Genomic DNA, 13,691 nt, shown 5'->3' on the forward strand with positions numbered 1-13,691 from the left:
ACCATACATCGAGAAGAAAGTAAAACATTTTTATGCCATTTTAAAACATTTTAAAAATCAGGAATAAAATCAAATTGTAATTACAGGTAAAAATAAAAAAATGTAAATCTTTTTAATAATAAAAACAAACTATTTCAGTTACTAGTGCCTTATTATATAACTTTCCAAACAATAATGTAAAATTTAAATGAATTATTGAAGTATTTTAGTGGGGTAACATAGTTGCCCCGCACGGCCTGCAGCGTAAGTTTTTATAGCACGGTTCAGGAAAGGTTAAAGACTAAAAATTTGGTTTTTTTTTTAGTTTATTTTAATGACAGTTTCCTTTCCTACTTCGTGAATACGATCCATCAGAATTTGAAGACCTTCAAAACTCTGATAGATCTACTACGTCCGCGTATCTATAATCCGTTCTAATTTTAATTACATTTAGTAGTTCCCGTTGATTTTTACTCCATATGGCTGTCTCTCAAGTGCCTTTTAAATAGCTGGTCGGAGTAAACATAGAACAATGTTGTGGACAAAATGCAACCTTGTCTGATTCCTCGTTGTATGGATATTTCTTCGGTGTAGCTTTTCTAACTTTTATGATAGCAGTTTGTTTCCAACAGTACAGATTTTTAATGACACGAATATCTTTGTCAATTGTTGTAAAAACAACTTATTTCATTTCATTCTAAATATATCCAACTAATATTATATTTTAAAAACTCATATAAGAATTGTAAATGCATGTATTCGCGTTTCGAAAACTAGTTTCAGTTCCCCTAATATGAACCTTTATTTGTTAAGACTAGTTTTTCTGCCTCCATATCTCCCCGCGTGAACCCTTGATAGTTTAGAATCACTGCGGTCTTACAATGACTTCTCCGAGGTGAAGGTGAGTGTGTTTTTTCGCGCTTCTGGTGCAAAATTACGTATTTTGGAAATGTACCGCTCTTTTGCTATTAGTATAACGTTGCATTGATATCACTCAAACCTCTGTGTGTGTACACCCCCGAAGCACTATAAATATTATTAAAGTTTGTATAAATCTCTGTATTCAGAATTGCGATAAGTTATCAATGTTAGAATAGAATAGAATAGAATAGAAATATGCTTTATTGTCACTGAAAATTATACAATTTTATGGACAAAGCTTAACATAGATTCACGAAAAAGATATACATAACAATAACAAATACAATTTTATAAAATTAGATAAATCGTCAATAAAAAAAAATATAAACAATGTGAAGTAATAAGTTAAAAAAGTGAAGTAAAAAAACAAAAACCAATATATTGCAAAATTACTATAAATTGCAAAATTGAACATACAACATAATATAATAAAACACAAACAAAGGAACTAATAAGTTTAAGCTGCTGTATGTGACACCCAAATATATATAAATACACTTTAGTTACTTGTACATTACTGTGATTTCTTAGTTAGTCATTAAGAAACTCTTCTACTGAATAATATGGTCTTTTAGATAAATGAGCTTTTGTCATTTTACGGAACTTGAGAAAGAATGTTGCAGATTTGAGTTGTAAAGGGAGATGGTTGTATAGTTTTTTTGCGGAATATAGTATAGATTTCTTTACTAACTCAGAAGACGGGATCGGTAAATAGACATCAAAAGTTGAATTTCTGGTGGAGTAGTCATGATGAGGCCTTGCTGGAAAGACATGCATGTGTTTACGAATTAAGCAAACAGTTTCTAAAATATACAAAGATGGAAGAGTTAAAATTTCGTGATCTTTAAAGTAACTTCTGCAATGGGTTGTTCTTCTGAGGCCAAACAGATATCTTATTGCTCTTTTTTGTAATTTGAAAATAACATCAAATTGGGCAGCTGTACTAGACCCCCAAAAAGGAAGACCATATCGAAGATAAGACTCGAATAAAGAAAAATATGTTATTTTAGAAGATGCTAAATTGAGTTCCTTCGAAACAGATCTTATGGCATAGCAGGCCGAGGCGAGTTTCTTACTTAACAAATCGATATGAAGGGACCATTTGAGGTTGCTGTGTAAAAGAATACCAAGAAATTTTACAGAATCAACGGTAGAGATCTGGCTGCTATTCACAAGCAGGGGTTGAAGAGCACCTTTATATGATAATGCTACCGTTTTATCCACGTTAAAGGAGAGTAAATTAGAGTCAGACCAGGTTTTTATCGTAAGAAGATCAGAAGTTATAGTTGCATGAAGAGTTGCAATAGTTGAGTTGCTCCAAGTGATACTGGTATCATCAGCAAAAAGAAAAATTTTTCCATCGATTTTTAAATTAGTGATGTCATTTATAAAGATCAGGAAAAGTAGAGGACCCAATACTGAACCTTGTGGTACTCCACATATAATGTTTTTGAGACTATAGTCAGTATCATTTGCTCTAACCAATTGTTTCCTATTATCTAAGTAAGATTTGAACCAATTCAAAGAAATACCTCGAATTCCGTAGTAATTAAGTTTTTTAATCAAAATGTTGTGATTTACACAATCAAAAGCTTTGGAATAGTCACAGAAAACAGTGGCAGTATAAAGATATTATTGTTTAGTGCTTGGTAAACCTCGTGAAGTACAGAAAACATGGCATCAGTTGTACATTTATTAGTTAAGAAGCCGAACTGATTTTGTGATAAAATATTGTTATCAAAGAGAAAGGACATAAGTGGGGTTTTTATGAGCCTCTCAATAATTTTGGAGAGTACCGGTAGTAGGGCAATAGGTCTATAGTTGCAGGCATTAGATTTTTCGCCATTAGATTTTTCGCCAGAATCATCCCTTATTTCATTACAGTACACTTATTAAATAGACTATCGAAGGAATTCTATTTAATTGTGTTATAATTGCTCCAGTGGTCCTTAATAAATATTTTGGAGCAATTCTCTTAAAAATGTGGAAAGTTTGGCATTAAATGCCCTCCCACCAGTCGATTATTGCTATATTTTTTAGCATCTGCATTAATTTTACATGCTGTACTTTATCCAATGCTTTTTCGATTGCCACGAAGCATGCAAATACATATTTTCTTTGATCACGGTATTTTTGTAATAGGACAGTTAGCGCAAAAGTGCCGCCCTAGTTCTCATAGCATTTCTAAAACTAAATTGGGTATCTTCATCTACTATATTGATATCATCGTATTTCTGCCTAATTCTGTTGTGAAGTATTCTTACGAAAATTTGTATTCATAGGTGTTTTCATTTACATTTTATTATTATTGCGGTGTTTTCATTTACCTTTACTAACATGGTTTCCGACTCTCTGTTTCGGCTTGTGCAATTGTTAGCTTAGCCATAAAATCGTCCAAACATTTCTATAGACATATTTGTTTTGTTTTGCTGGGTATATACATTTTGTAATACGTTTGAACTACTAAAAGCAAAAATATAGGTTTTTGGGCCCAAATTACATTTGTTTTACTGTTTCATTTTGAATTTTGTGTTGTATTCTTCTGGTTGGTGTATCAGCGGTGCATTTAAACTACTGAAAACACAGGCTTGGATCGTATGTAACATTTTAGTTTCTTAGGTTTCATTAGGTTTCTTAATTTGGTATTATTTTTTGTTTATGGAAATTTCTATTATAAAAGTCGTATAATAAATGCATACATAAAATAAACAAAACATAATGTTGAAATTCTTTTATGCTCTCTTTCAGCCTACAGAAACAAATAACCAATGACAAATACCAGTGCGAGAGATACTTGGCAGTGATCTGTGTCAAAGAGTTCTTATCAGAACAGGAATCTGCCATAGTTGAATTCTGTGAAGAGTTCAGGCAACTAAGTTTGGCGGATGAAAAGTGTGATTTGATGCAGAGGTTTTACACCAAACTATTTCTCATCATGAAGAGCAGTCCGACTTGGAAAGGTAGGTATCTCGACTTTAATGCAAGAACTATTTGGTAATAGCCAAATTAGAAAAATAATTTAACACTGGCATTTTTGTATTGTAACAACTGTGATATTCATTTTAAGAACCTGCTTTAGACCTTTAATGTTTTAAATATCAATAAAATAAATATGATTTTCAAAAATCTGTTTTATAATAATTATAAAACAGCTATCTTAAATAAAACAAAAACTTTTGCCAAAATAAACACAAAAAAGGAATATATCGATTTACAAAATATTCATCACGCGGTACATTTGAACTACCAGAAGATGATATATGCGCTTGAGTTTTATGTGGCATACCTTAATTTTATAACGCTCTTCTGTTCTTTGTCAATTCTGTTTCCTATTTACTTCTGTTGAGTTATTAGAAGAAGAAATAGATATAGTGTGTCGTTGACATAACGGGTTTGTTTAATTTTGACTTTGGTTTGTCATCATTTTAACGCATTTGAAGTACCAAATGTACTAATATGAGCTTGAAGTTTCGTTGACCACTACGAACAAGCTGAATTATTAAGATGCAAAAAAGTTTTCCACTCCTATCCCCGGGCTTCCCCTCTAAAACTCCCCGTAAGGGGAAACATCGATTCAGCAAAAATCTATACGCCGTGGAAAAAAATGTTTCAGACAAGAAATGTAGCTGAGATAATTTTGAACAAAAATGCTTCTTAACACTTTTTGTGTAAAATGAACCGTCCTCTTAGAAACAAGACTTGAAGCAACCGGCGATTTTGAATGTCAGTGATTTTTTCTCTGGGTTTGGAAGTTCCTCAAAGTATTCTGCCCATTTCTCTAGTTTTCTTGGTAACTCACCCGTTAGCGTGCCTTCTTCACTTCAGTAGAAGCATATGATTCCGGGACCCGTAGCTTTATTGACTTTGACCTCTTGGTAAACATTTTTAATCTTTTTGTTTACCATATAATTTTCCATATCTTGTAAATTCATTTCCCAATATTGTCGTTTCTTTTTCCTGCACGTTTGTTTTACTGTTTTCTTTTCTGCTTCATAACTCTTCCTCGTTTCTGTTGTATTCAGTTATATTTATGTTTATTTGTAATTTAGCTTTCCTTCTAGCTTCTAATTCCCTTTACGTCATGTATCAAACCAATCTTTACGATTTGCTTTCTTTATTGTCTCTTCTGTCGTTGCTGTTATTATCTTGTCAATTTGTGCCCATTCTTGGTTAGTAACTTCATTTTAACTATATCTTCTTCTTTAGGTACCGTCTCCTCTAAGGAGGTTGGTAATCATCACAGCTATTTTCACTTTTGAGACTGCAGCTCTGAATAAGTCGATGGAACTGCAATTATACCACTTTCTCAGATTGTTGAGCCAGGAGATCCGTCTTCTTCCAATACTTCGTTTTCCCTGTATATTTCCCTTCATTATAGTTTGTAGCAACACATATTTATATGCTTTCATAACGTGGCCGAGATATTGTAACTTTCTTATCTTAATCGTATTCATAATTTCCTTATCCTTTTTCATCTTTGTGAGGACCTCAACATTTGTTATTCTATCTATCTAACTATATACTACAATAACTAATCTATTTAACTATATACTACAAGATTAAACAACTAAGGTTCTTTTGCCATAAAATAATGTTTGTTTTTGTTTTCTTTACAATTGTGTATTTAGATCAACGAACTGTCAACACTGATGGAATGGCCCCGTCCCATTCGAACAGTGAAGCGAGATTGGCGCCAACATACAAGAGAGAGGTTCTAGAGAGACAGATAATTTGTCAGGTAAAATTTGCTATAACTACAACACCTGACTCCTTTACCTGATTATCTTCTATCTTATCCTGGCGCCATTAAATTCGCTTCATGGCTATTCCATCAGTGTTGACAGTTCGTTGGTTTAGATCCCTTTTTGACGCATGAGCGGTACATTTGAACTACTAAAACAAACTTTGATGTATAATGTACTTTTGAACCAGAATCTTTTGAGAATATATTTTGTCTCTGGTTTTGAATTGTGCGTCCAAACTCCTTCCATTTAATACATTTTGTGGTATATTTAAAGTACTCGAAGCAGAAATATGTACTGTAAGTTTTATACTTTTATCAGTTTACATCTAGAAATAAATTTATGGTCGAAACAAACCAGATAGTATTACAATAACAGCGTCATTATTTTATTCTTATTTCAAACTCCATTTCTAGGCATTGTACGCAACAGAGAAAAGACATTAAAAATTACTTTAGAAAGATTTATAATGAACAAAACCTACAAAAATTCCATCTATCCAAACGGGGATGGTGATCGCGACCGAGACCGGTAAGTTTGTAGAATTCTAGCAGATCTGAGCATCTTTTCCTTTTAACTCTTCATTTTCTTACACTCTTATCGTACACTACTCTTTGTATACTGAGTGGCAATTAAAAACATAGCTAAGTTTTTTAAATATATACTGATGGCCAAAAAGTGCAACACTGTATACGGTTATTTATTTGGATCAAAACTATTTCTTTTGTAAGTCTTATCTAAAAATATAATATGTGATACAGTTCTTACCACGCCATTCTGTAACTCATCTCGACCTCTACTATCGAAACGTTGGATAGAAATTTATTTCGACTAGGCAAGCTCTGTCGAGATTACATTTCGACCTCGAAATTGGTCTTGACGCTTGAGCATTGGTATCATTATTGTTGTTTTGACGTTTATTTAGATAATTGTATATTTAATTTTATTTGCCAATAATTATACAGCATCAAGGTTAATAGAAATCATTACACATTTTAAGAATTGCTACTCTAATTAATTTACTGGTAGAATGTGTAGATTTGAACGTATCTAGTGTGTTTCAAACCAAAAACCAAAATTTTTCTTAGGGAAAAAACTTATGATTAACTATTTAGATGGGAAATAAGCCACAGTTAAATTAAAAAAAGAATAATTTTATTAACGTTTCGAAGCCCAAATCGGGTTTCGATGTCAAAATTCAAAATACTATTAAAATAAACAAAAATGTTGTTGCTAAGTAAAAAAATTCTTCTAATAATTTATTTAATATGACTCATTTATATTGGCAATTCCATATATTATTGAATTGCCAATATAAATGAGTCATATTAAATTCAATAATATATGGAATTGCCAATATAAATGAGTCATATTAAATAAATTATTAGAAGAATTTTTTTACTTAGCAACAACATTTTTGTTTATTTTAGTATTTTGTATTTTAACAACGAAACCCGATTTGGGCTTCGAAACGTTAATAAAATGATTTTTTTAAATTTAATTGTGGCTTATTTCACAATAGTTAATCATAAAAATGCCACAAGGAAATAGCTTCAGAACAACATTAGGAAAAAACTTACTTTTACCGTGCATACATATTGCATATTTTATGTTCAGAGATATCATGATTTACCTAAGTCTACTATGTAATTTAAATGCTCAGCAGATATTTTTTTCTTTGCTGTTCCTCTTGCCATTGTTTATTCTTGTGTTGAATTTGTCAAACTTTTTGCCAAAACACACCAAAATTTTTTCTTTTTTTTATTAATTCTTCGCGTCGTACTAGCCTTTCCAGTAACTTAACGTCACAGAATACTTATTTCGCTTTTCAGTGCGGGGTTGCCACCTCCTCCTGAGCGCGTCAAGGAGAAGTTGGCGTTTTCGATTTACACTGATTACGATGTGAGTTACAGCATGCTAATCCAAACACGAAAACGACGCGATAAATATCCAACATTCCAATTTCGGGTAATTACGATTCGACTTGGCCATTTCTATTCGATTTGTTAAAAGTTACAGAATAGGGCTGATTGTTGGCACGAAAGAGGTCGATTTTGATTTACGGGAAATTTCACGAAGAGTTGACGCTAATTCATCAACGATGTTAAGCGTCGGAGAGAATCTGGACGTTCTAGAATATTGCAAGGCCGTGATTTGCGCCATCTTAGTTTTTTTGCTCTCAGAAATAGACGGGAGAGTGTACATCAAGCAAGAGATGATTAAGTTGCAGCTACAGGAAGGGTAATATTAAGAAGAACAGTTTATCAAAGCTTACATGGAACGGGGGCTGAGAGCTTACCATCCGCTTTTGGTTTTACCTTTGACACTACATGACTACATCATAAGGTTTATAATGGTGCAGAGCACGGCAAAACTGAAATAGCCAATGGAATTTTGTCAGTAAAAGGGCTAGGATAGTTCGGCGTATTTTCCCGTGTAAAATCCCATAAGAAATCGCTAAGGTCCATTCTGCTCATTTTTGTCTCATTTTGCGCCAAGCTGACTACAGGCTGACTCGACCTGACTACAGGCTGAGTCGAGTCAGGTCGAGTCAGCCTGTAGTCAGCTTTGCGGAAAATGAGACAAACATGAGCAGAATGGACCTTAGCGATTTCTTATGGGTTTTTTTCATGGGAAAATACGTCGAACTGTCCTAGCCCTTTTACTTTTGTCTGATTCAGTGATGATTCTAGGTTTTGTTTGGTTGGCTCTGATGGGCGCATAAGGGTTAGACGTGTTTGAGGTGAGAGACGAATATAGACTTGGTTCTTGAACGTCTTACAGCAAGACAACCAACCAAACGTGGTATGAGGTGCTATATGTCTGGGAAGCAGATCACCTCTACTTCTTATTAACGGTACTTTGACAGCTCGACGATATATTGGTGAAGTAGTTTTACATCCCTACCTACAAACCATTCCAAATGCGATCTTTCAACAGGATAACGGACAACCTCATATTGCCAGTGAAGTCATGGAGTTCATACAAGAATCTGGTATAGAGAATTTCGAGTACCCATCAAGATTAGCTGATTTGTCAGTTTGTCACCCATCGAAAATATGTTGGATATGGCAGGTCGAAACCTAAATCGATTGCCACGTCCTCCAAAAAACTTAGAAGACCTGCTGCATGTCCTAAGAAGAATCTGAATGAGTATTTCGGAATTATATAGACCACTTAATTCGATCAATGTCCCATAGAGTAACTGAGTGTATAGAATATAGAATATCAATGAAGAGCTACTCATATCATTATTATCAAATAATAAGAATTATGTACAATAATGTATATTGTGTGTAATAATGTGTGCAATAATAATATGTTGTGTGTAATAATGTTTAATTCCATAAATAAATATTTTAAAAAATTAAGATGTCCTTCTAGGTGTTGCATTTTTTTTGGTCGTCATTATATTGTATACGATTTTTCAATATCCTTATCAATTTTTAGTGTGCTACATAACCACATTGAAAAATTGTCAAAAATCATAACACCAGACCACAAGGATCTCGAAATTGACAAAATGTACCTTCGCGAATGTCCTTGGTTACCAGCTCAAGACGCTTTGAGGGCGTTAAATGTATACAAGACTCCCAGAGATAAAGTTAAATGCATTGTTCATTGCTCCAAATGTATCATGGATCTGTTGGCGATGTCTCAGAGTGGATCGTCCACGACAGCTGATGATTTTATGCCTGTTTTAGTTTTTGTGATAATTAAGGTAAGACGATTAATTGGTTTTTCTTTAGGGGTGCGAATGAATTGGGTAGATAAGCAGAATAAAGGAAAATATTGGTCACATGAATCCTCGGCCGTAACAATAGGCTAATCTCAGTAGGTGACAAATATGCACAACAGTTGACATAATATGACACTAACCAAACAAGCACACACGACAGATTCTACTTAAACTACTATCAAAGTAATGAAGATCCAATGGTTTTCTGCGTATACGAAAGAATAGTTCAAATGCCACTGATTTGAGGGATTGAGGAATTAAAATAATTTATTATTTTCCTCAGTAGTGAAGTTAGTAGCAAAATTTAGCAGTTGGTAACAGTCTTTATCTTTCCTATTGTTTCATTTAGTTCTCCTTCCTAGATAGCTTCTGTTTTCTTTGTGTTTTTCTCTGATCTGCCAATTACGTTGTTTTAATTTTCCTCTGCTTTTCCTTGCTCTCCGTTCAACAGTTGTTCGAAATGTTCTCTCAATCTTTCCATTATATGTCATCCTTGTCATCGGTTAATATTGATAAAGACCAATTTTGGTCATTTTTTAGTTTTATTTCTTTGTTGCTTCATGGTATGTATCCAATAAAACAATTTTACATTTTCTTTACTGTTTTCTTCCATTTTTTTCCTGAACTTGTCCCAGCTTTTATTTTTCTCATTTTTGACTATTTTTTTAACTTCTAATCTATGTACTTTATAACCTTCATACTTTTGTTGCGTTTTGTCTTACAGGTATTCTTTCCACAATTTTTTCTTTTCTTTTCTTTCGATTTTATCTCCTTATTCCTCCATTTTGTGACACAAACTTTGTATGATGTTTGAAGGCACATGAGCAGATTTGTATTTCCAACTGTTTGGTGAATACTGATGAACTTTGTAATTTTTGTTTGACGGTCAGCGGTACATTTGAACTACTACAAGCAAATATTAGTCTATAATTCCTTTATCATATCTTTCGATTTGGATTTTTGTCATTTTTTTTTATTTTTTCAATTTATTAGTTGTTTATGTATGTCGTGGTATATTTGAACTATTAAAAGAGCAACAAGTTTTTTTTATTTAGTTCTGAATTGTTCGCACAATGTCCTTCTATTTCATTCACATTGTGATAAATTTAAACTACACTCACCGGCACAAAAAACGGGCACCCCAAAAAAGGGGTCATTTTTAATGTCTTGTATTTCCTAAACGTGATGTCCGATTTAAGTAATTTTTTTAATATGTTATAGGCTTATTCTTATCAATATCGCTGTAATAATATTGTTGCTAGACAGTTACATTGTCATTGTATACAGGGTGTACGAATCAAACTGTGTTTTTTCTCAAATTTTGGAACACCCTGTGGAATGTTCTAGCTTTTATAAAATACTGAAATTAAAACCCAACTATAGCCTCAGGTTTTCTTAACATTCTGTTTTTTGATTCATTCGCTTATGTCGGATAATGAAAAAGTTAGGCACTTTAACAACTACCCCTGATTTTCGTCAATACAGGGTGTTTTTAAATAAGTACGGCAAACTTTAAGGGGTAATTATGCATGATAAAATAATAACAGTTTGCTTTATAAACGTATGCCCACAAATGCTTCGTTTCCGAGATAGGGGGTGTTGAAATTGTTCTTACAAACTGACGATTTATTTATTGCTCTAAAACGGTTTGTGATATGCAAATTAAATTTGGTAAATTTTAAGAGGTAGTTATTGCGCATTTTTTGGCATACAATTAAGAAGTGCATACGGGATATATCTAAAATGTTTATACCCGTATGCACTCCAATGGTGAATATAAATTCTTAATTGTATGCCAAAAAATGCTCAATAACTACCTCTTAAAATATACCAAATTTCATTTGCATATCACAAACCGTTTTAGAGCAATAAATAAATCGTCAGTTTGTAAGAACAATTTCAACACCCCGTATCTCGGAAACGAAGCATTTGCGGGCATACGTTTATAAAGCACATTGTCATTATTTTATCATGCAGAATTACCCCTTAAAGTTTGCCGTACTTATTTAAAAACACCCTATATTGACGAAAAACAGGGGTAGTTTTTTATAAAAGCTAGAACATTCCACAGGGTGTTCCAAAGTTTGAGAAAAAACACAGTTTGATTCGTACACCCTGTATACAATGACAATGTACCTGTCTAGCAACAATATTATTTTTGGGGTGCCCGTTTTTTGTGCCGGTGAGTGTATTATAAGCAAAAATATATCCTACAAGTTTTATACTATTTCTTATAATCAATTTACCTCTAGCTCTGCAAAGGAATAATGGTCTATATTATGCTAATATACGAGTAGTTCTTAATTACTTGTTATTATCGCGTTTGAACAGTTTTTTCGCATTCAATTTTTGGAGAAAAAAGATAACTGGCGGAGTCAGTTAATTTTGAATTCGATCTCTCTTTTGTCTGACGCATCCGTGGTATATTTGAACTACTGGGGGCAAATATAAAGTCTTTAAGTTTCTTCGGTACATCTTTACTCAACTATAGTGTTTATTCTACTTTTATTCCAATCTACATATTCTTCCATCTTCATTGATATATTATGACGTGATATATTTTAACTACTTCAAGAGAAAACAATCCTATATGTGTTTTTTTAATTTTACATTTTACGATTAGACCCATATTATTTGGAACAATCTGTGATACAATTGAACTAATAATGTGCATTTCACGTTAAGAATAGAACATTGCGGAGATAGCCCCATGCATTTCTTATGAGCGATAGAAGCGCACCGATGCCACGCTGTACTGACTAGAATGAATCGTATATCTGCAGTCGAGTATCCACCAGTGCGCGAGAGGTTTGGCAACACTGATCTCCGTAAGCGTAATATTGTATTCTTAACGTGAAATAAACCATAGAAACATACAAGTGTCCTTAATTTCTATTCTGACTAATTCAGATCATATTGACACTGACTACTACTACGACACCACAGTATAATGCTAAAAAATCAGTAGGGTCACTGCGCGAAAATCCTTTGTTCTGCGTGTTCCATTGTGGGGACGGCGCGCGGCGCATCAAAAATTTTAGTCCTTTGCGCAGAGGAATGACAGCGACGTTTACCGTGATTGGTCGTTATCGTCATCTGATTTTCATGCATTTTTTGATGTTATGTTTTAGGAAGTTCTCATGAACTCTCAGAAGTTCTCATTTATCTGAATCAAATAAGAATGCCCTAGGGATTATTTTACTACTTTATTTTCTTGTTATTGTGAATGTGATATTATTTTCGTAAATCAGTAAAATGGAATATTTGCAACTGCTTGCATTTTTCTCCTAGTCCTTTGCGCGTTCAAAATTTTGTCACAGGAGTGGATTGCAAAATTGGAACCGTCAAAATTCGAGAGTGAGTTAACTGATTATTTAGCATTACACTGTGAAAAAACTATTGAGTTCATTTTTATGTATGTTTAAAGGTCAATCCCGAAGCTCTCCTCTCAACCATTCAATACGTCAACAGTTTTTTCCACAGTCAACTGTTCGGAGAAGAGGAGTACTGGTGGACTCAGTTCTCCGCTGCCGTCGAGTACATCAAAACCATGGATTACTCCGATTGACATAAGTTGTTATATAATAATATTTATGCAAATGTTTTACATGTACCTACCACAAAGAAATATTATTTATGATTTTTATTAACCTGTTAGGTTATAGAGCATTTATATTTTTAATAAAAATATTTATATTTTATACGGTTGTATTTTTTTCTTAGACATAAGTTGGACAAATGCCAGACGAATGAAGAAGCAGTATATTAGTACCTGTTTACAAAAACAAGGGAGATATACAACAATGCACAAACTACAGGTCCAGAAAACTACTTAGTCACACCATGAAGATATGGGATAGAGTAATTGATAGACAAATACCTGAAGAAACAAAAATCTCCGTGAAAATATGGGAGAGAGTAATAATTGAGGCATATAGAATCAAAACCTGATGGATCCATTTTTTGAAAATTTTCAGGAGACTAAAAAACATTAAAATGTAAATTTCCCAAAAAGTACCCGGCATTTCTTAATCAAAGTGGCATCAATAAATGTCATAAAATAGCACACTAATTTGGTATAGAGTTATTTTTCTGCATACCCCTTACATCTTCAGATATTTGTACTTTTAGTTTGGATTTAGCAGATTTTGATTCCAAGTCCACATAATATTCCTCACTTTCAACTGCTTTTGGGCGCAATTAATGCACTAAAAGTAGGAATTGAACGATTTTGATAGGAAAACATACAAAATATACAAGAAAAAGAAGTAATTTATTGTTCATAAAACAATGGACATTGTGGTGTTTTG

At 33.1% G+C, this 13,691-nt stretch overlaps 1 protein-coding gene across 1 annotated transcript in view; it reads left to right on the plus strand.

Moving 5' to 3' along the window:
- LOC114327316 (receptor-mediated endocytosis protein 6 homolog) overlaps positions 1–13,082 on the plus strand; it is a 69,585-nt gene extending 56,503 nt beyond the window's left edge. The window contains exons 18-21 of the mRNA XM_028275901.2: positions 3,649–3,860; positions 6,059–6,173; positions 9,093–9,363; positions 12,809–13,082. Coding sequence (XP_028131702.1) covers positions 3,649–3,860; positions 6,059–6,173; positions 9,093–9,363; positions 12,809–12,949 — 739 coding nt within the window. The 3' untranslated portion in view covers positions 12,950–13,082. The remainder of the gene's footprint in view (positions 1–3,648; positions 3,861–6,058; positions 6,174–9,092; positions 9,364–12,808) is intronic.
- Positions 13,083–13,691: the final 609 nt, after the last annotated feature.

Source organism: Diabrotica virgifera, chromosome 2 (genome assembly GCF_917563875.1).
Source record: "Diabrotica virgifera virgifera chromosome 2, PGI_DIABVI_V3a".
Lineage (NCBI taxonomy): Eukaryota > Metazoa > Arthropoda > Insecta > Coleoptera > Chrysomelidae > Diabrotica > Diabrotica virgifera.